Source organism: Hemiscyllium ocellatum, chromosome 31 (assembly GCF_020745735.1).
Source record: "Hemiscyllium ocellatum isolate sHemOce1 chromosome 31, sHemOce1.pat.X.cur, whole genome shotgun sequence".
NCBI classification, from domain to species: domain Eukaryota; kingdom Metazoa; phylum Chordata; class Chondrichthyes; order Orectolobiformes; family Hemiscylliidae; genus Hemiscyllium; species Hemiscyllium ocellatum.
Genome location: NC_083431.1, coordinates 34,359,717 through 34,383,524, shown reverse-complemented (window position 1 = coordinate 34,383,524; position 23,808 = coordinate 34,359,717). Strand labels below are relative to the sequence as shown.

General features: G+C 40.7%; 1 protein-coding gene across 5 annotated transcripts in view; it reads left to right on the top strand.

Moving 5' to 3' along the window:
* The window catches only part of slc5a2 (solute carrier family 5 member 2), a 67,086-nt gene that overhangs the window by 18,895 nt on the left and 24,383 nt on the right, over window positions 1-23,808 (top strand). For 4 of the 5 annotated variants that reach the window (XM_060848419.1, XM_060848420.1, XM_060848418.1 and 1 more), the window contains exons 1-6: window positions 2,322-2,351; window positions 2,895-2,999; window positions 4,089-4,148; window positions 4,845-4,949; window positions 5,215-5,320; window positions 20,512-20,592. In XM_060848419.1, the coding sequence (XP_060704402.1) occupies window positions 2,337-2,351; window positions 2,895-2,999; window positions 4,089-4,148; window positions 4,845-4,949; window positions 5,215-5,320; window positions 20,512-20,592 (472 nt within the window). In that variant the 5' untranslated portion in view covers window positions 2,322-2,336. Of the gene's footprint in view, window positions 1-2,279; window positions 2,352-2,894; window positions 3,000-4,088; window positions 4,149-4,844; window positions 4,950-5,214; window positions 5,321-20,511; window positions 20,593-23,808 lie in introns of those variants that run through there. The other variant, XM_060848415.1, reaches the window with a different exon arrangement.

The following is a 23,808-nucleotide window of genomic DNA, read 5'->3' as shown; positions in this document are numbered from 1 at the left end:
TCAGAGTCGTCAGCTCATGGCCAATGAGGGAAGGTGACAAATACTGGCTTTAACAGTGATATCCATATGTCTTGAAATAACAAAGCAATTCCAATTAAGTAGTTTTACAGCTGTGTGTTTATGCTTCATCTACTGCTAATGAATCATATCTGACACACTTCAGACCTGTCCTACCCTTCCATACCTTATCAATATCCCTTACAGCTTCCTTTTCTCTTCCGAAATACTAATTGTGCCTTCTATTTTGATATCATCAGCAACTTTCAACACCTGCTGAGTGCCCATTAACATACTTTGTGAACAGAAGTGGTTCTATAACAGGAAATTGTTGGGGGAAACCAACTCCTGAACCACGCCGATAAACTGCCGTTAACTCTGATTCTGTTATCTCCCTTCTAGCTATTTTAATCCAGTTTGCTATCATCCCTATGATTTGATACTGTAATATTTCATATGACATGTTGTTAATGGTCTTTCAAAGTTTCAGGTACTCTCTCAATATATATTGCATGTCCCGTTTACAATGTCACATGAGCAAACAATTCTGTCATTTTGTGAGGTACAATGATCTGTCTTGAAATCTACACTAGACACTTTTAATATGTTTATTTCAATGACAATTTCATCTCAATTAAAGGGGTTAAAGCATTTCCCTACTACAGATATCAAGCTCACTGGCATATGATGATATAGATTAACTGTGTTTTTTTAAAAATGGGTGCTACATTGCTACTATAGAGCTGCAACACACGTCTGCACTCAAAATAGATCTGAAATATAAATTCAAATGGCTAATTTTCCTACCCTCTGCCTCAGCATTTTAAGCTGAATAATTACTGAGTCTTTGCAATTTGTTTTCTTGTCTAATTAATTTATGGAAGCTTCTATTTATTCAAAATAATATCATTTATCTTATATTCAGTTACTTAAAAGAATTAATTCTTGTCCAATATCCACCTCCTCAGTAAAGAATATTAAGTTAATTCTGTTTAAGGAAGCAGTGGTGTTTGCTGCTGAACTAATAGGAACATTTTCTGGGAGATTTTGGAGGCCACTTTGCTCTTTCACACAGTACAGAAATTGCAGACTGGCCTAAATCTGCAGAAGAAGAAAATGCCTCAGAGACAATTTCAGCAAATATACTTCATTTCACCATTTTATCGATTAATAAAATTAGCACATTTGCACATATATGCCATGCTAGTGGCATATTATGATTGTATGTTTAAACATGAGAGATTGGAAATGCAATAGGGCAGAATTGGATGGCAGCTAATTCATTTGACAACACTGCGTAACAGAGTTACAGGAGATAGTTATGCAATTTCTATTCAGAAGCAAAGGAGAAGGATGAGCATGAGTCATTCCTGATGTCTGGGAGGTGAGGTACTGTTTTCTGAAAAGGTTATCTAATCAAGATTTCCAAATAATCGATCAGCCAGAAAGCTTTATGTTCCTAACGGTGCGCAGGCTTCACAGGCAGGAGATAGCCTGGGAATTCTGTTAATTTCTGCAACTTGGACGAGTTGGACTGAAGGGTCTGCTTCCATGCTGTACATCTCTATGACTCTATAACTTGCAACCAAGTTCACAAGGTTGGCAGAGTACTGTCAGGAACAGTAAAAGTCACCACATCCTTTAACGTTATTTCTTTATTTCCCTCCTCTCTTCCGCCAATGTTTCCAGGGGTCTACTTATAACATAAGCAACACATGTCAGCAAAGCAATCAGCAAGTTATTGCTATTTTATTTGGTAGATCCAATCAGCAAATTTTGTTCCCTACAGATTCCAGATTAACAGGTGCAAGCCAAAAGGCTCTTTGAAATGATTTGATTTCACAGAGTCTTGGGCCTGCATTCAGAAACTACTGATGAGAAACTACATGCTGCTACAGCCTTACAAGCTCAGGCTCCAGGATGTGATATTAGTACAACATAGCTCCCATAGCTCAGTCACAGTTCTTAGAGTAAAGGTGCAATTAATCCTTTACTCTGTAACACTCTGCCCTCTTCTGGCTTTATTCTTGGTGAATACGTTTGGTGGCAGTGCATGTGAACTGGAATAGAATGGAGTAGAACAACATCAGTATGCTACAAGGTATACCGTCTTCCTTATCCAACTCAAAATGGTCTCTCAACAGGGTTAGTATTAATGCCAAAGCTGCCTCCTGTTAACTTCTAATTTTTCAGTCCAAACTAGAAGGAAGGAAGGAATGTTATGTATCAAAGACAACTTGGAATGAATCTGATCTGCTATGTGCATATTTTGTTTTTTTTAGTCTATGTGTAGAACCAATCGTGCAACCGTTGGTGGATATTTCTTAGCCGGGAGGAACATGCGATGGTACACAGTGAGTAATGTTTATTTTATTTATTTTGATAGCAACATTTTCTTAAATTATAGAAAACTAAATTACCATAAACCTGAAATTAAGGAAATTGAAATCAATTTTAATCTACAACTAGACCAGTATTGGACATTAGAAATTAGAAACAATTAGTTTGGCTGGCAAGCTGCAGATATATAAGTGAAAACACACATGATTGATTAATAAGTCTGTAAACCCATTAAGAATTAAACTTTCTGGCTTTAAGACTGGAAACAGCAGTAACTTCCAAGGCTATTGAAAGATAGAGAAATTACTACATTAGGTGTTTATCCCCAAATCAATTCAACAGGTTTCAGATATCTACAACATTCAACTATGCCTCATTTACATGGGGGTTGATTGCATCCAGTTTTCTGAACTGAAAGGTCACAATGCTAACTTTCTTTAATACCCATTGGAATCCTTAAACTCTTTTTGCCAACCAAGACTCCAATCCTGCAGTATGAGGTGGTTTTGATTTGAAAGAAAGTTAAGAGTCTTTCTCTTTCTCTCTTTCCCCTCCAGGTTGGAGCCTCACTGTTTGCCAGTAACATTGGAAGTGGACACTTTGTCGGGTTGGCAGGTACAGGGGCAGCAAATGGCTTGGCTGTTGGTGGCTTTGAGTGGAATGTAAGCGCAGTGAATTAATCACTTTGTTGCATTTTATGAATTCCGATCATTGCATCTTTGAGATCCTAAATATGTCCCCACTATGGATTATATCATCACTGCAGTTTGACACACAAAAATTATTTTTCTCCTGTTAAACGGCAGTGTTCTTTTTATTAATTTGCTCTGTCAGCTTTTATGTATGGAAGTTGTTCATTAGCATTTATCAAATCTTGTTTTTCCATACTAATCTTCCCAATGTGCAATTACTTCACATTTCTCCATGTTGAACGCTAACTGCCATATTTCTGTACATTTTAGTATTTGATTTATGCCAACCTAAAGCCAAAAACTATAGTAATCACTATTATTAGTGTCAAAATTTATATCATCTGCAAACTTTATAATGCCACTGCTTTTACCAGGGTCTGGATTTGTATTAAAATTGAAAAAAGTGAAGGACCCAAAGTTGATCTTTGGATGACATTAGTGCAAATCATCACTGTCACCAGGTTCACAAATTACTTGTTAATATAAATGTTACTTTCTTCAAATCAGCAAGAATCAAACACATTAATATCCCCAATATTCAGGATTCTGAGATATTACTGCTTCACTGACTACGTTCATTACCATCTCTACATCACCAGTAATCCTTCAGGATTAGTGATATTGCATATCCCTCATTTTCCAGAAATCTTTGGTGTTATGCAGCCTTACTGTTCCTGGATTCTAGGGATCAGATATATACATTTCATGTGCAAATATATCATGTTGATAACATTTAATTGAAATTTGTCATTTTGTAGTGAATACTTCCTTCACATCTAGCAACTAGATTTCATCTCAGTTTTTTATCAATATTCTTATGGCCAATTTTCCTCTGAACTTTAGATTCAAAACTATTCATTTCTCATGCTATTGAAGTCAAGACCCAATGTTTTATTTCTTTCTCTAAGACATTTTTTTCCTGGAATGGTATCAACTGTATACCGGTTCCTTAAATACCTCATCAGCTCTCATGCCCTTTTCCAGCTTGATTCTGGTTGTCTCAGTAATAAAAAAAAAGAACAATTTGCCCTGTTTAATTTTGGTATTTGCTTCCCACAGGCCCTGTTTGTTGTGCTACTCCTGGGTTGGTTGTTTGTCCCAGTCTATCTGACAGCTGGGGTGAGTATGAGATTCAACTTCCAGGGAACTATTCCAGTATTTGTATCATACAATATCCAGATGAGGAGTGAATTTACCTAACACATTGTGACATCCAGCAACTTGGAACAAGATTCAACATTGGATGCTGCTAGTAGGGTTCACTTAACTTTGGATGTTAATAGATAAAATTACATCTACAATTTTATATTATCATAAAACTTTCCTGAATTTTATTACCATAGTCTTCGGTGGATATCACCTATTTTACATTACTACCAAAGTTAAAATTGATACCAGTACAGTTGGTCCTGCTATAACCCACATTTTTTTAAAATCGCTATTTAGCTATAACACAATTGAAGAATTTGGTCCATTATTTTTAGAATGCAGACTTGCCTAACCTTTTTTAGCTATAAATTGATTCTGGTCCCATTGGTTTAAATGGTGCTCCTATTGTGCAATTTTCTTATAATGCAGGATTGGACGGGAATGGAATTTTCACATTATATCAGAATAGACTGTAGATCAAACATAATTTGACTTCTGGTCCCTATTAATGTCTCCAGGAAACAGTTTTGATCTGCTGGTCTTTCATAATCAATTATTTACCTTGCCTCTTTCAGAGTTAAATTGATTTATTGTCTATCTGAAAAGGGAGAAAAATCGAAGATGGATATATGTGCCCACTACTTAGCATCATGTGTTCTTTTTCAGGTCATCACTATGCCCCAGTACCTGATGAAGAGGTTTGGAGGAAATAGAATCAGGTTCTACCTCTCTCTCATCTCTCTCTTTCTGTACATATTTACCAAGATCTCAGTGAGTATTTCCACACATTCGTCACTTTTTTTCTTGACTGTCTTTACAAAACCTCAATCTGCTGCTTCAAAGATATCCTGATGGAGAAATCTCTTCATACGAGTTCCTAAATGTCAAACTCTGTCTATAATTTGTTGTCTAGGGCCATTGTTCTGATAGAAAGATTCATATTTTAAGGCAATTCAGTCTTTTTATTGATCCAAACCTGATAATGTGTCTCCCTCTTTAATTTCACTCCGATTGACATTATTTGATTGTCTGACAGGTGGACATGTTCTCTGGAGCAGTCTTCATCCAACAAGCTCTGGGGTGGAACATCTATGTTGCAGTAATTGCACTGCTAATTATTACCTGCATCTATACAGTGACAGGTAGGCTCAGAAGATCAGGTCGATGAATATCCTGTTGAGGTGGCCAATTCTGCAATTGACAACTGAAAAATTGAGAATGTGATAATTGGAAAAATTGACCAGAACAACAACTTTAAATGTCTGATACATACTGAGTTAGTTGATGCACCTGGTATCAAACTGAACCCGACAAGTGCATCAAGTATCTTCACATCTCTGGTGTGTACTGATTTCACCCTCTATAGAATTGAACCCTACAAATTAAAAAGGTTCTGACTATAATCTCTGCTCTGTATTCAGTCAACTGATAATGAATGTGGTAATGAGAGCTGTGTCAAGATTGGCCTAAGTGTACAATGTTTGGAAGGAGAAAAAAAATGGTTTCTGCATTCAACTATATTCAGTGTGTAATGACTGAGGTTGAAGGAGACCACCATCATTCCATAGGTTGCAATGTAAAATTAAAACACTTTTTTCGAAGTACCAAGCTGACTAATTAAATAGCTTTAATATATGAGGTTTTAAACAACAAAGTACATCAACAAGGTTCTTAATCAAGCAGTTAGAGATTTATTATCAAGGAACATAATCAATAAAGGTGCAATAATTGGATAACAACACAAAGTACGAGAGAAGTATAAATGCTTATTCATTTAAATAGCCCCCACAACACATAGGCAAATGCATTCAATTCAGGAAAAGAGAAACTGAAAAATGGCTTTCTCTACAGAGATTGGCTTTCTGAAAAAAACACACATTGACCAATGCTGCTTTACTGGGCAAATCATTAATCATGAATGGTTGTCTCAGGCGTCTTCCAGACACAGCTCGCTCAGGAAATATAATCTTGAGATCTTCAATCACTCTTTCAAAAGGACAAAAAAATGAGTTTTCTTTTCAGAAAATGGAGAGATCAGCTGGTTCCCTATTCTGAGCAGGATTTACTCAAACAGATCCAGATTAAACAAGCACCTCCCCAAGTAATAGCAAGGGTATATAGCTAGACAGGTAGTTATCACCAGTCTCATAAATTATAAGAATCCTTGTTTTGATAAAACACCTCCAAATTCCACAGTGAACCTTCAGTTACCTGTTTTACATAAACTATTTTCCACAATCTTTTTTAAAAGTCCTCCAAGTAATATTAAATAATAAACATTTTCAGAAGAAGGTGACTCATTGCAAGGCTTCACTGATGTGGACAGGATCAAATCTGGCTTGATTATTTTCCCACCAACGAATAGGTTATGTGGCACAAACTGTCTAAGTGTCTATCTTGCAAGTGAATTGTGACTCTTAGAAACTCTCAATGTCGGTATTGGCAGGAATAATGGCCTATTGGATAAAAGTCCAAGCTTTTACCCTTTTTCTCTAAATCAATTGCCGTCATTCAGATAACTCTTATAAACGTAAATCCTCTGGTTCAAAATATAAAAAGTATTTTTATTTGATTCTGCAGAATAATCTGGATTTACTCTTTAATTGCGAGGCTGAGAGTGCATAGTCAGAATTCAGAAAAGGTACTGATAAGTCAAAATAAAGCTAGTTTACTAGAAACAAACATGCATACAAAGTTTGTTGTGTCAAGGGCCATTGCTGTGACAATTTTTAAAGAATACGTTCTGACTTAGACCTTGTAATTGCATATTTGAGAACCATCCATTACCACAGAGATGTACCAACAAAATTAGATCTGGTTTTCTTGATTAAATAATTCAACAAATTATTTCAGAACATTGCATTTTCAAGCTTTTCTCTCCATTCCCAGTGCTACTGTGAGTTTTTGGCCGAATTGATGTTTCCTTTGGTCAAAAGAACAAAATAAAGGAAGAACATAGCCATTTACTATTTTCACATCACTGTGTCCAACAAATGGACAACATTGCTGTACTCTTTCCAAAACAGCAATTTGTTTCGGTCGATAAAACTAACATGTTAAGCAATATCTTCAATAAGATATTCCTCTTTTAATGTTTAACTTACACCGACAAAAGTGATAAGTGACTGTGCAATTAAAATTCCTCAATCGTGTTCTGTTGCAGTTATTCTTGAGACCTTTCACCCCATGGCTCTGTAAACTTTTACAGGGTTGTTTGGAATATTTTGGAATACCAATTGACAATGTCTGTGCTTCAATATTAACCGAGTAAAAAGGAGCTTCTTCAAGGATTCCTGATGAAGGGCTTATGCCCGAAACATCGAATCTCCTGTTCCTTGGATGCTGCCTGACCTGCTGCGCTTTAACCAGCAACATATTTTCAGCTTCAATATTAACCACACACCTTCCCATTATAGTTATAAGGTTACATTTTGACCCTTATATGGTAGGAAGAAACCTTAATATCCTGGAATAGTTTTATCCCTTTTCAGCAGAAACATTATGGTGTTGAAATAATTACCAGCACCACAATAAATATTCCATCTAAACTTCAGAAAAACTGCTCTAAATTAAATGTTCCCCACTGTCTTCCACTTCCCCCTACTCAAACTTCTCTTGCCTGTACCCTTCTTCTTCCTGAAGAAAGGCTTATGCCCAAAACGTCGATTCTCCTGTTACTTTGATGCTGCCTGACCTGCTGCGCTTTTCCAGCAACACATTTTTAAGCCCTGTACCCTAGTTGTCTATCCTCAGTACAGTAATGAAATAGAACACAGAACAGTAAAGAGTAGTACAAACCCTTTGGCCCTCAATGTTGTGCCAACCTTTTATCCTACTCTAAGATCAGACTAGGAGAAAGTGAGGACTGCAGCCACCTACTGCTCCCACGAGGAGGTTGAACAGTTCATCCACTTTACTGACACCTTCCACCCCGATCTCAAATTTACCTGGACCGTCTCAGACTCCTCCCTCCCCTTCTTAGACCTCTCCATTTCTATCTTGGTGACCAAATCAACACGGACATTTACTACAAACCGACCGATTCCCACAGCTGCCTAGACTACACCTCCACCCACCCTGCCCCCTGTAAAACGCCATCCCATATTCCCAATTCCTTTGTCTCCACCGCATCTGCTCCCAGGAGGACCAGTTCCAATATCAAACAACCCAGACGGCTTCCTTCTTCAAATTTCCCCCCAGACGTGGTCGACGATACTCTCCACTGCATCTCCTCCACTTCCTGCTCCTCCGCCCTTGAGCCCCGCCCCTCCAATCACCACCAGGACACAACCCCAATGGTCCTCACCTACCATCCCACCAACCTCCATATGCATCGCATCATCCGTTGTCATTTCTGCCACCTTCAAATGGACCCCACCACGAAGGATATATTTCCCTCCCCTATCAGCGTTCTGAAAAGACCACACCCTCCGTGACTTCCTTGTCAGGTCCACATCCCCCACCAACCCAACCTCCACTCCCGGCACCTTCCCCTGCAACCGCAAGAAATGCAAAACTTGCGCCCACACCTCCCTCCAACACCCCAAGGGATCCTTCCATATCTGCCATAAATTCACCTGCACTTCCACACACATCATTTACTGCATCCACTGCACCCGATGTGGCCTCCTCTATATTGGGGATACAGGCCGCCTACTTATGGAACATTTCAGAGAACACCTCTGGGACACCCGGACCGACCAACCCAACCACTTCGTGGCTCAACATTTCAACTCCCCCTCCCACTCCACCAAAGACATGCAGGTCCTTGGACTCCTCCATCGCCAGACCATAGCAACATGACGGCTGGAGGAAGAGCGCCTCATCTTCCGCCTAGGAACCCTCCAACCACAAGGAATGAACTCAGATTTCTCCAGTTTCCTCATTTCCCTTCCCCCCCATCTTGTCTCAGTCCCAACCCTTGAACTCAGCACCACCTTCCTAACCTGCAATCTTCCTCCTGACCTTTCCGCCCCCACTCCGGCCTATCACCCTCACCTTAACCTCCTTCCACCAATTGCATTTCCAACGCCCCTCCCCCAAGTCCCTCCTCCCTACCTTTTATCTTAGCCTGCTTGGCACACTTTCCTCATTCCTGAAGAAGGGTTCATGCCCGAAACGTCGATTCTCCTGCTCCTTGGATGCTGCCTGACCTGCTGCGCTTTTCCAGCAACACATTTTCATCTAAGATCAGATTAACCTATATACCCTTCATTGTACTCTCTTCCAAGTGCCAAATACAAGGGATAGAACTCATGCTTCAGCTATACAAGGTTGTAGGTAGACCAGTACTATGAGCATTTCTGGGAACCATAATGTGGAAAGAATATATTGGCCTTGGAGGAACGATAGTGTAGATTCATCGGGTTCAAACCTGAACTCAAAAGGTTAAGCTACAGGAGATTAATCAAACTTTCACTCCCATCACTACTGAAATAAAGCAAAATGTGTTCCCTAAACCCTAGTTTTTGGATTACAACTTTTGAAGTAAACCAACAGAAAAATCCTTTAGTTTGAAATCAAAGATAGGATTTATTAAGAAAATATTCAGAATGTGAGGAATTGCTTTGCTATTCTATTTATATATAATAGCACTTTGGAAGTTAAGGACAAAAGGACAGGAGAGAGGATAAGTTGCTAATTGTAAGTTTTGGTCTTAAAAGAAAAGCCACCTTACCAGTGGAACCTTGTGGAAGTCAGAGTCAAATAATAGTTTCCTTCATGAGCCGTGCCTGCTAGTTTTCCCTTCTTGCAGGTGAAGTGTAGGCTTATGTCCAGACAGCAACGGAGATGGAGGGTCGAACGTAAGCTGCCAACTTGGCCTGGGGTCCTACTCTCCCTTTGCAGGTCAAACAGCAACTGAAATAGATTCCCAGAATTGAACATTTAAGTAATTCAACTTGTTACAATTTTAGTCATATGAGAAGGACAGGCATATCAGATACAGATGGGCTATCTCAGTGGCTTAATTGGAATGTTGTTAAGGTAGCACTGTAGTTTTACCTTTCTCATTAGACTGTCCATTTTGAAGTGACCAGGTAACTGTAAAAGCATTCGCATTCATTTGATAGGACTTGATGTTTATTCTTTGTACACACCTGGTTTGAGGCAAACAGCTCACCTCTGAGTTCTTTGTGTCAGCCTTAGCTGGAAGTACTATACAATGCAGGGAGTCCAAGAGCTGCTGAAAATACATTCATGTGATCAGCCTTGGTGATTGCCAGCAATACTATCTATTTTAAAAGAAACAACATTTAAACATAAAAATAGAATGAAGAATAAACTTTTCTGAGGACTTTCTTTACATAACCTCTTGCCATGATGCACCTTCATCCTCGAAATAAATGAATTTTATCTCAATTTTTAAAAATATGCTTGAGGAGAAGAGGGTCACAAATCAAGAAGAAATACAATCATTCTCTCATTTATTTTAAAGAAAACAATGAAAAAGTACAAACATTAAGGCAGTAGGAATAGTAATTATCCCCGACTGAATTTTGTTGCAAGGGTGATACTACTCTAACCCTCCATCCTTGGACTTAGGAGTGGGGTAAACGGAAATGGACTTATTGGTGGAGGAATTGCCCAGATAAGCGTCAAGAAGAGTACATCTGACGCCTGAGATGTCATTACATTTCCTGAGGTGGGGTGTGTGGGTCAATTCACTCCACTGTTCTTTGGCCAAGGACATGATAACTGGGCCAGTGAGCTGAAGTTTCTAGTGGGAAATCTTCCAGTCTCATCTCTCAACTCTTGTTGGCTACCCTTAAATATATTCACCTTTATGTGGACACTCAGGGTACGTAGGATTTTGCTATATCTACACTTGAACTGCCCTGACAGCAATCACAAGTGCAGTGGAACTTCAAGGGTGCTAACTTTTTGTTTTCTGTTACATTGGGGAGGGATTGGCCCCTCGACCTAGCTCATGTCTTTTGAGACACTACTACCTCCATGTGGCTGATCAACTCAGGCTGTATTTACCTAAATCCCACCCACTCAGAGTCATAGAAATGTACAGCACTGAACAGACCCTTTGGTCCAACTTGTCCATGCTGACCAGATATCCCAACCTAATCTAGTGCCACCTGCCAGCTCCTGGCCCATATCCCTCCTATTCATATACTATTCCAGATGCCTTTTAAATGTTGCAATTGTACTAGTGTCCACCACTTCCTCTGGCAACTCATTCCATACACGTACCACGCTCTGCGTGAAAAAGTTGCCCCTTAGGTCTCTTTTATATCTTCCCCCTCTCACCCTAAACCTATACCCTCTACTTCTGGATTCCCCCACTGCAGAGAAAAGACTTTGTCTATTTATCCTATCCATGCTCCTCATGATTTTGTAAACTTCGATAAAGTCACCCCTCAGCCTCCAACGCTTCAGGGAAAACTGCCCTAGCCTATTCAACCTCTCCCTATCGCTCAAATCCTCCAACCCTGACAACATCCTTGTAAATCTTTTCTGAATCCTTTCAAGATTCACAACATCTTTCTGATAGGAAGGAGACCAGAATTGCATGCAATATTCCAACAGTGGCCTAAACAATGTCCTTTATAGCTGCAACATTATCTCCCAACTCCTGTACTCAATACTCTGACCAATAAAGGAAAGCATACCAAATGCTGTCTTCACTATGCTATCTACCTGTGGCTCCACTTTCAAGGAACTATGAATCTGCGCTCCAAGGTCTCTTTGTTCAGCCACACTCTTGAGGACCTTACCATTAACTATACAAGTCCTGCTAAGATTTGCTTTCCAAAAATGTAACTCCTCACATTTATTTAAATTAAACTCCATCTGCCACTTCTCAGCCTATTGGCCATCTGATCAAGAGCCCATTGTAATCTGAGATAACCTTCTTCGATGTCCACTACACCTCCAAATTTGGAGTCATCTGCAAACTTACTAACTATACCTCTTATGCTCACATCCAAATCATTTGTATAAATGATGAAAAGTAGTGGACTCAGCAATGATCCTTGTGGCACTCCACTGGTCCAAGGCCTCCAGTCTGAAAACCAACCCTCCACCACCACCCTCTGTTCTCTACCTTTGATCCAGTTCTGTATGCAAATGGCTAGTTCTCTCTGTATTCCATGAGATCTAACCTTGCTAATCGGTCTCCCATGGGGAACCTTGTCGAATGCCTTACTGAAGTCCATATAGATCACGTCCACCATTCTGCCCTCATCCATGCTCTTTGTTACTTCTTCAAAAAACTCAATCAAGTTTGTGAGACATGATTTCCCATGCACAAAGCCACTTTGAATATCCCTAATCAGTCCTTGCCTTTCCAAATACATGAATATCCTGTCCCTCAGGTTTCCCTCCAACAGCTTGCTCATCACCGACGTCAGGCTCACTGGTCTATAATTCCCTGGCTTGTCCTTACCGCCTTTCTTAAACAGTGGCACCACGTTTGCCAACCTCCAGTCTTCCGGCATCTCACCTGTGACTATCAATGATACAAATATCTCAGCAAGAGGCCCAGCAATCAGTTCCCTCACTTCCCACAGAGTTGTAGGGTACACCTGATCAGGTTCTGGGGACTTATCCACTTTTATGCATTTCAAGAATTTCAGCACTTCCTTCTCTGTAATCTGGACATTTTGCAAGGTGTCACCATTTATTTCCCAGCATTCTATATCTTCCATGTCCTTTTCCACAGTAAATACTGCCTTTATACTCTAAGGATTCACTCGATCTATCCTGTCTATAGCTGACAAATGCTTCCTTCTTTTTCTTAACCAAATCCTCAATTTCTTTCGTCATCCAGCATTCCTTTTTCCTGCCAGCCTTTCCTTTTACCCTGACAGGAATATACTTTCTCTGGACTCTCGTTATCTCATTTCTGAAGATGTCACATTTTCCAGCCATCCCTTTATCATGAACATGTGCCCCCAGTCAGCTTTTGAGAGTTCTTGCCTAATACCATCAGAATTGGCCTTCCTCCAGTTTAGAACTTCAACTTTTAGATCTGGTCTATCCTTTTCCATCACTATTTTAAATCTAATAGAATTATGGTCGCTGGCCCTTAAGTGCTCCCCCACTGACACCGCAGTCACTTGCCCTGCCTTATTTCCCAAGAGTAAGTCAAGTTTCCCCCTTCTCTAGTAGGTATAACCTAACACTGAATCAGAAAGTTTTCTTGTACACACTTAACAAATTCCTCTCCATCTAATCCCTTAACACTGTGGTAGTCCCAGTCTATGTTTGGAAAGTTAATGTCCCCTACCATAACTACCCTATCATTCTTACAGATAACTGAGATCTCCTTACAAATTTATTTCTCAATTTCCCTCTGACTATTAGGGGGTCTAGAATACAATCTCAATAAGGTGATCATCTCTTTCTTATTTCTCAGTTCTACCCAAATAACTTCTCTGGATGTTTTTCCAGGAATAACCTCCCTCAGTACAGCTGTAATGCTATCCCTGATCAAAAATGCCTCTCCCCCTGCTCTCTTGCCTCCCTTTTATCCCTATAACATTTGTATCCTGGAACATTAAGTTGCCAATCTTATCCATCTCTGAGCCATGTTTCTGTCATTGCTATGATATCTTAGTCCCATGTTTCTTACCATGTCCTGAGTTCATCTACCTTCCCTGTTAGGCCTGTTGTATAAAAATAAATGCAGTTTAATTTATTAGTCCTACCCTTGTTCTCTGCTTTGTCCCTGCCTGCCCTGAATGTTTGACTCGCCTTTGTTCGCAACTGTACCAGTCTCAGATTGAAATCTTTCCTCACCATCTCCCTGGGCACCCCCCCACTACCACCACCTTACTCGTTTAAATCCTCACAAGCAGCTCTAGCAAATTTCCCTCCAGTATAGTAGTCCCCTTCTAATTTAGGTGCAATCCATCCTTCGTGTACAAATCAGCTTCCAATGATCCAAAAATGTGAATCCTTCTCTCAAACACCAGCTCCTCAGCCAGGCATTCATCTGCTCTGTCCTCCTATTCCTGCCTTCACTAGCTCGTAGCACCGGGAGTAATCCAGATATTATTACTCTCGAGGACCTCGTTTTTAAATTCCTGCCTATCTCTGTAACCTCCCTTCACAATCTCAACCTCTTCCCTTCCTATATCGTTGGTTCCAATGTGTAAAATGACCTCATGCTGGCCCCTCTCCCCCTTAAGAACATTCTGCACCCTCTCTGAGACATCCTTGATCCTGGCATCAGGGAAGCAACACACCATTCTGATTTTTAGCTGCTGGTCACAGTAACTTGTCTCTGTACCTCAGACTAGACAGTCCCTTAATACAATCGATTGCTTGAAATCTGTCATACCTCTCATTACATTAGAGCCAGTCTCAATACCTGAAACTTGGCTGTTCAGGCTACGTTCCCCTGAGAATCCATCAACCCCTACATTTTCCAGAATAGCATATTTGTTTGAAATGGGGATAGCCACAAAAGACTCTTGCATTACCTGCCTACCTCTCTTACCTTTCCTGGAGTTAACCCATCAATGTGACTGTATCGGAGATATTCCCCCCTCCTATAACTGCCAGCCACCACATCCCCATTACCTCTAACTCCCTCTCCAAACGATCCATTCGATCTGATAGGATTTGCAACCAATGGCATTTATTGCAGATATAATCCTCAGTAACCCGTAAACTCTCCCTAAACTCCCACATCTGACAAGAAGAGCGTATCACTCTACGAAGGGCCATTTTGCTTCTTTTGATCTACAGACCCAGAAAATAGCACTGTCTTATTCCTCTAGAAAACACTGCTCCAAGTTAAATAAATTCTTATGGCTTATATTTTAAAGTTTAATCAAAAGACATAGCTCAATAAAACATATAATCAAAAAAGAACCCTCTCTACTCACTCCTGCAGACTTATTTTAAGGCCATGCTTAAAACATCTACTTATCTGTTTCTGTGCTGTGACCTCTCCCAACAGGTTCCTCCAAGATCAGTTGTGAATTTCACTGTTTTCTAATTTTCCCAGATGCACTCTGATGTCAAGTGACACATGAAATCAACAGCAAAGGCAGTAACTGCTAACTCTGTCAGTTAGCAATGTGGGTTTCTTTCTTTCTTCCTCTCTCCCTCTCTCTCTCTCTCTCCTGCACTGACCTCACCATGTGCTTCCTCCCTCTTAAAAGTGCTTTTGTTTTGACTTTTTTTTCTCCAAATTTCCAAAACAATGCAACAGTATATAAAACAGTAATTGTTGCTTCTGGATTTCGAGGAAATCACCTCTAGCATCTAAAACACCTCAAAAAAGGAGCAGTTATTACAGCCAGAAATTTTGCCATCCTCCATCTTGGGTTACCCAGAATCCAATTCCTACCCATAATCCAATTGGTGAGACATTTCCTTCATCGTCCATATGCCTATCTGGGAAACACCCTGGTCCCCTGCTCAATTTGGAAAAATGATGTTAGCTAGACAGGGGGTGAAATAGTTATACTCTCCACTTTTTCCGAACAAAGTACTGCTTAAATCATTAATCTTAAAATTAAAATTAATTATGAAAAGAGGGTTCTGTAATGTATTTGCCCTTTCCTTTGAAAAGTCATGTCTGGTTTTGGCCCTTTGTGTCCCAGTTCTGTCCCATACCTTCTGTGATCCCCTGGCTCATGGAGAGAGGTTGGTGGGTGGGAATCTATTCAATCCGAGTAAAGCAGTTTACTCACCAGTTATGGGCCTATATCGAAACTTCCTTGAGGCATCTCTAAATTTGAAAAGAGGACCTCAGCCCAAATTAGCTTACTACTCATCCAGAATGGGTTTGGGTCCTCTAAATCTCTGTGGCAGGCCATCCTGAGTAGAAAATCTATCCCTGTTCCCGGGAGCTCTGAAATAATCCAAATGATCATTCCCTGCAAGATTAAGCCGCACTGTAGGTGCATTCCATAGTCAGATGGAGACACGCATATTCCACCCAGTCCCCTGCTGTGGAGGTGGAGGTGGTGGTGGGGAGGGAGGGGGTGTTGTGGGGGAGATGGTGTTGGTACACAAAGCTCCCTGACATGAGGAATTGTGTAATTGCACTGTGTTTTATCAAGGCTTACATTCTGGGACAGGTATAATAGCCCCTGTTCCCATAAGGATAAGCCTCCTGATGCTTTCTGAGAGTTTGCCTGAGTTGAGCACACATAGAGAAAACTCTACTGAGTTCTGGGATGCTGCAGCATTGGTTCTGCATCCCCTGCTAGTCACGTCTCTCCGGAGTGATCTCGTACATTCCTACGAGTCCCACAGGCTTCCCTTTCAGCTTCTAGCATTTTGGTCTGGAGAGGCCAATTCTGTTGCTGGGTCTCCTTACAGACTGTAGAGCTTTTTCCACCTTTGAGTTGTCCCTTCCGGACAGAGTGTTTCTCCTACCTAGCTAACTCTGTTTATCTTTCCAATATTCTTAGAGATGGTTTGAAAAGAATTTGCTGGGGATTCAAGCCTATGGGTGAGTTTGGATCTGTCCACTGTTAGGGCTGCATCCCGCACTGTGAGTATCCTCTGCTCCTCCAAATGCACCTCCCAGGCTGTGAAGGGGGAAGTGGAGGAAGCAATTTTTAACTTCTTCCAGCAATATCAGCACCCACAATTATCATCGATGCACTGTATTTGTACAGAACTACCCCCATTGCTCGAAAGCGACTTGCTTTCAACTTTCAAACTCCAGCTAACTCTCCTTGGGTTTCTTTCAAGCTTTCAAGAATTACTTGTGATAGACCACTGGGACCAGTTCATATGCACCAAAGATGACAGCTCATAATCAAAGGGCACTTCAGGGGTCAGCCTGGAATTAACCTCTTGAGTTTTCCTGGATCCTGAATCATAATGGTCAACATTTCCTCTAATCATCATAGCTGTTGCATTGCCTCTTCAAAGGTGATGAAAAAGGATTGCCCCTCATCCTCTTCAAATTTAGTCACAAATACTACATATTTAAGACCCTCAAGGTTCTGTGCTGGGGCGAGGAGATTGTTACTAAGGAGGTGACCTTAAGTTTTCCCTTAATAGTTTCTATCTGCTTCAGAAATATTTCTATTTCTCAACCTATAATTCCAGTTCCAATCGCGAGCTTGAAAACACTTCCTTTCTGTCTTTAAACTTCAGCTGTATCCTCAGCTTTCCCAGCTGTAGCTAGACAATGAGGCAATATTCAGTGCCCAGCTCTAACCCTCCATCTAAGCGTTCCAATGGGGGCTGAGGACAAGTGCTCAACCAACATCTGGCTTTTTCAGGTAATTTTAACTGTTGTTCCCCAGCTCTGTTTTTAACTGATCAGTCCTCAGGGATATCCATGTCAGATTTCCTTGCTTTAAAAGTGTCTTTGCATCAAAATTTGACATTTTTCTAATCTTAAGTCAAAAGGGTTTGCTGTGGATCCTGTCTACAAATAATCTCAGCCAATGAATTGTTTCGATTGACTTCCAATTGAGTTCCTTCAATCCAATTTAGGCTTGTTTTAAAATTTTGGAATGTCGTCAAATCTTTGTCCTTTTGGTCACCTGATTGGCTCACTTTTATAAATCAAGTCCCAGGCATGACCTCTCAATCCTGTCACAGGCAAAAGGGGTAAATATAAATTTAAGTCATTACATTTATAATTGCTTTACCACTCTTAAACCATTGACAGATTTACTCCATTGGTCATATTACTCCTTTCCTGTTCTACTTCCACACCTGACTGAGGTAGGCGTCAGATAGATTTTCAGTTTCCAACTTTTGAAATAAACCCACAGCAAAGTCCTTTCAGATGAAATCAAAAATAAAGCTGAGTATCAGACATTAAAAATGTGAAGAATTGCTTTGCTACTCCATTTATGCACACAAGCACTCTGGAAATTAAGAGAGTCAGGACAGGTGAGGGTCTGGGTTATAAAGTACAGGTTTTGGTAAATCCAGAGGTATTGAAAAACAATGAGTTCACATGAGTCATAACTTCTCAACATGAGTGTCTTATGTTAGCTTCTTGGTGAGCTAGACCCAGTGAAGTTTGGCTTCAATCCGGAGTTGAAGGATCCAAGGCAGGCTGCCAGTTTGGCCTGGAATCCTGTGATCCCTTTGGGGGTCAAATAGCAATAAAAGAGCTGTATATTTAAACAATTCAACCAGTTAAAATATCAGTCATATGACAGAGACATACATCTCAGGTACTGATACACCAATTAGAAGGTAGTTAAACAAACAATATAGCTTTACCTTTCCTATTAGAATCCAATAATGCAGCATTCCCTCAGTTTTGTGATGATGTATCAGGCTAGATTACATGGCTATTAGTGCTCAAGGCTTGAATTCTGCAACCTTATGGCTCAGCAGGAGGCTGGAAGAACACAGCAAGCTCAGCAGCATCAGGAGGTGGAGAAGTCAACATTTCAAGTGTAACCCTTCTTCAGAGTTGGGGGAATTGAGGTGCCTCCGCATAGCCGAGAGAATAGAATGGAGAATCAGGTGTGAGAATTGTTTGTAGAGGCATTGCAAGTATGGAGCATCAATGGTGGGTCCAGGTTTGGAGGGTTTAAAATGTACCTGTAGTCTTGAGGAAAGAGATGGTTACGAAGACAGCAGCTAAGGAATGTCAGGTGGCTACAGTAGCGAGTTTGTTTCATGGTGTGATCAAAGAGCTAGAGGGCTAAAGAGCTCATGGTCTGTGGCAGTGAGAAAGGGACTCACTGAGTGCATGTCTAAGGGAGGCAGACAACTTCTTTAAAGAGGGCATCCTTTGAAGAGACCTCATAGTGGTACAAACTTGGTTCGAGACAAAAAAAACTGCAGATGCTGGAATCCAAGGTAGACCTGAAGAAGGGTTATACCCGAAATGTTGACTTCTGCACCTCCTGATGCTGCCTGGCTTGCTGTGTTCTTCCAGCCTCCTGCTTGTCTATCTTGCATTCCAGCATCTGCAGGTTTTTTGTCTCTAACGTTCTGATTTAGAGCTGAGAGTAACATTACTGAGTCACAGTTCTATCACATTGGTTTAAATTAACTGCACAGATCATGGTCACTATTTATCAAAAGGATGGATACTCTGACATTGAAATACTGAAGATACTATGTTTTCACAAACCAACCTCAAAAATTTGAAGACTGGATCTCAGGGCTCCTTCAAGCTTGTGCTGTATGGCCTCCAGGGATTCAGAAATGCCTCTCTGGTGAGGGTGAGAGACCATTTTGTTGGGGATGTTGGTATGGAGAAACCTTGACAGACTAGAATGAAGCTCTTACGTGCTTCATTGATCTCTGTAGTGAGGCAAAAGCTTTTTTGAAGCTACAGAATATGAAGTCAGTGCACCAAGTGAAGACTGAGGTCATATACTGCTCATCATGGAAGACTGATCTCAGTGCTTGCTCGTCGGTATTATGTTCATTCTTTATAGAGCAGGCCCCTTGAAATCTGAAACTGCTGCTTCTGAAGCCAAGAGAATGCAGCCTTTTCCATGAAACATCAAAATCCTCATTACCTACAAATCCCTTATTCACTATCATTCATCGTGGATAATATTCTCACCACCACGATCACGATCCCCCATTGTGAAGGCCTCTGAGCTTCTGCATGGAATAATAATGCAGAAAGATTTTAGGATTTTTGAGTGTGGGTGAGGGGGAGGGTGGTGAAGAATGATACAAGAATAGTGCAGAGATCTCTGTTGAGTTTGTTCCCCCTTGCCCACTGGGTAAAACGTTGTAGGGCAATGGATACATGATCCATCATCACCATTGCTTCACAACTAACTGAGACTAGGAAAAGCAGATGTACAACACTTGGACAGGAGGACAAAACAAAGACAGTCTGGAGTTCAGCGGCAGCTAAGTCTTTTAAAATTCTTTAGCACATATCGATACTGCTTATTATCTGCAGCTGGCATGGGGTCAACAAGCTCATCATTATCTACGAGCAAATTCCCCTCATTTCTCCTCGAGCTCGACAGTCTATTCTTTCAAATAAAACCCACTATTCCCTTGTGGTCTGTCTTCTCCAGACACTGGGAGCCTGTTTCCTGAGAAACAAACAAACAAACAAACAAACAATCAGCAGGATGGAATATGTACCTGCATAGTACCTCCTACATGGTAGCAGATAATTATGTAACAAATGCTAGAAGAATTTGACAATGGTGAGAGATTGAGGAGTAAAAGTATTCATATGAAGATGCATTAGTGACTTAATGTGGTAGGGGATGGCTATTAATGCATAATGCAGCATGAAATTAATGTAACATCCTATATAAGTAGTGAAATTAATTAAAAGAAGGGGTTGCATGGGATGGGGTAGAGAGGTGGTTTGGGTACCATTCCAATTATGTTAATTTTTAAAAAGTTCTGTTTCTGTGCAAAGCTAACATTTATTTCTAATTGATTCTAGGGGGCTTGGCCGCACTGATGTACACAGATACAGTGCAGACATTTGTGATCATTGCTGGAGCTTTTGTACTAATGGGATACTGTAAGTGAGTCACGATTTGTGCCTTTCAAAATAGGGTTTTAAAAACTGCCCTTGACTTTTCACTCAGTTTAAACTATTAAGTGATTGAGGTACACAGAAGAGAAATGGCTCAGATTGCTGTTGTATAATGTGTCAGACTGTCAAAGGGTGACTGTTGAGGATCCCATTAAGCACAATCCAATATGATAATATCATTTCAAATCAGGCAGGGAACAGCTTTGGACTTTGAGGAGCAAGATGTAACATTGAGATCATCCCTTAGACTCATTAAGAATGCCTATTGTACCAGTGTATCTTTTACCTATTTGCCTTGTTAGATAATGAAATGGTTTTCCTCTACTCGACTTGAGTAAACAGGCTCTATTGATACCAACCAGGAAAGAGAATGGAGTCAGTCAGATGTTTGTGTCCCCAAAATAAGGATCCATCATGTGACATTGGGCTATCTTGTGTAATCTCATCCAGGCCAGGGGTTGGTGCCCCACACACTTGTGGCTTTGGGACAAGGAAATTAGACAGTGCTCAAATTCCTAATCAAGGAACCCCTCCTGGTAAGGCCACATGAGCCTGTTGGATACTGGCTGATTAGTGATATTCTCCATAACTGAATGACCTGCTGACACATTATCTGGACTCCTATCTAAGCTGGGGTGAGGTATCAGAAGGTGAGAAGTTTTTTCTAGAACCCGTCTCCAGAAAGAGCAAGCAACTTGAGAAGAGGATGGGAAAAACCTGACAGCGAAGAAGAAATACCATTCGCCAACATAACAATAACATAACAATACCCAACACTTTACTGAAAAATCATAACCACTGAAATAACTCCATAGAGGCCTGTATCCCATCACCAAGTCACCCTTTACTTACACATGAACAGTCCTTGACTATAGTTCTTCCTTGTACAGAGTTGGGTACCAGAGTGTCAGTATCTCTGACACTTGCTCTTTTTTTATATGTCAGCCAGGGTTCCCTAATTGAGGCTGTTAATTAGATTACAGTGTGGAAACAGGCCCTCCGGCCCATCCATAATGACCCTCCGAAAGCAACCCACCCACACCCCGACATTGACCTCTTCACCTAACACTACAGGCAATTTAGCATGGCCAATTCACCTAACCTGCACATCTTTGGACTGTGGGAGAAAATCAGAGCACCCGGAGAAAACCCACACAGACACGGGGAGAATGTGCAAACTCCACACAGACAGTTACCCAAGACGGGAATTGAACCCTGTCCCTGGCGGAGTGAGGCAGCAGTGCTGACCACTGTGCCACCGTGCCACCCTAATCTGAGCAGAGATCTAGATGCTTTCTTAAAAGGTCAGGCATTAATAGTAAATTGGTCATTGCTTGGCATCCGTGCAAAACAAATGGCCAGAAAAAAGCTTAACTGCCTTTTTGTCCAACAGTCAACATGGAGCTGCAATGAAGGATGTGTGCATTTTAGGCAACCTTTATTTATAATGTATGCAAAAATCTGTTCAAGTCCAATTGTTTTCTGTGGAAAGGGGTCAAAGCATCTTGAACCGTGAAAGACATGAGTGGATCCAAACAAAAGTACTGATTGTGTTGTAGTGATTGTAATGAGGTCAGCTAGCTAGGCCTCGTAGAATATGAATTTCCTGATTGGATATAGAAGTGATTTACCTCTACTAGACTGGAGTAAACAGGCTCTATTGATACCAATCAGGAAAGTGGACGGAGCCAGTCAGATGTTTTTTCACCAAAATAAGGATCCATCATGTGACATTGGGCTATCTTGGGTAATCTCATTCAGGCAGGGTTTGGTGCCCCACATACTTGTGGCTTTGGGACAAGGACATCAGACAGAGCTCGAACTCCTAATCAAGGAATCCTCCTGGGAAGGCCACATGAGCCTGTTGGGTACTGGCTGATTAGTGATGTTCTCCACACTATCTAAGCTCCTATCTAAACAGGCTCTATTGATACCATAAGAAAGCAACTTCTCAAGTTGCTTTCTCTTTCTGGAGACAGGTTGCGGAAAAAAACTTCTCACCTTCTGATACCTCAACCAAACTTGGATAGGAATCCAGATAATGTCAGCAGGTCACTCAATCGTGGATAATATCACTAATCAGCCAGTACCCAACTGGCTCATGTGGCCTTACCAGGAGGGGTTACTTGATTAGGAATTCGAGCTCTGTCTGATTTCCTTGTCCCAAAGCCACAAGTGTGGGGGCACCAACCCCTGGTCTGGGTGAGATTACCCAAGATAGCCAATGTCACATGATGGATCCTTATTTTTGTGAAAAACAACATCTGACTGACTCCATTCTCTTTCCTGGTTGGTATCAATAGAGCCTGTTTACTCGAGTCGAGTAGAGGTAAATCACTTCATTATCCAATCAGAAAATTCATATTCTATGAGGCCCAGCTGGCTGACCTCATTACAATCACTACAACACGATCAGTACTTTTGTTTGGGTCCACTCATGTTTTTCACGGTTCAAGATGCTTTGACCCCTTTCCACAGAAAACAATTGGACTTGAACAGATTTTTGCATACATTATAAATAAAGATTGCCTAAAATGCACTCATCCTTCATTGCAGCTCCATGTTGACTGTTGGACAAAAAGGCAGTTAGGCTTTTTTCTGGCCATTTGTTTTGCACGGATGCCAAGCAATAACCACTTTACTATTAATGCCTGACCTTTTAAGAAAGCATCTAGATCTTAGATGCTAGCAAGACTCTTTTGATAGAGGTTGAAAGAAAGCTTTTAAAAGTCAGACACCAGCATTAAGAGGCACTTATGTTCTCTAGCAGTTGCAAAAGAGGTTACCTTTGGCATAATTATAAGACAGGTAGTAGTGTATTTACATTTCATTAAGCAACCAACATCTATATTATGCAACCAACCAGAATGATAGGTAGCATACTAATTGTAGAATGTATTTCTCATTGTTCTTCATGCCATATATGTTTTCTTTCAATTGGGGAAAAAAGCAGTACACAATGGAAATATCATCATCTCTTGTCATATTAACGTAGTCTGCTTTCAGAGCAATTAAAAGGAGTAAACATGATTAAGGCATAGAGAACACAAGCACATCCTGGGTTTAATAGATATCAGGCAGTGGGAGTCAAAATCCACAAAGATCAAATTACCAGTCTCCTTAAGGGTGTAGGTGACACAAGCAAATCCAGTTGGGAATGGATAATATAGGATAGAGATTTGTTAAGGGATTTAAGGCAGA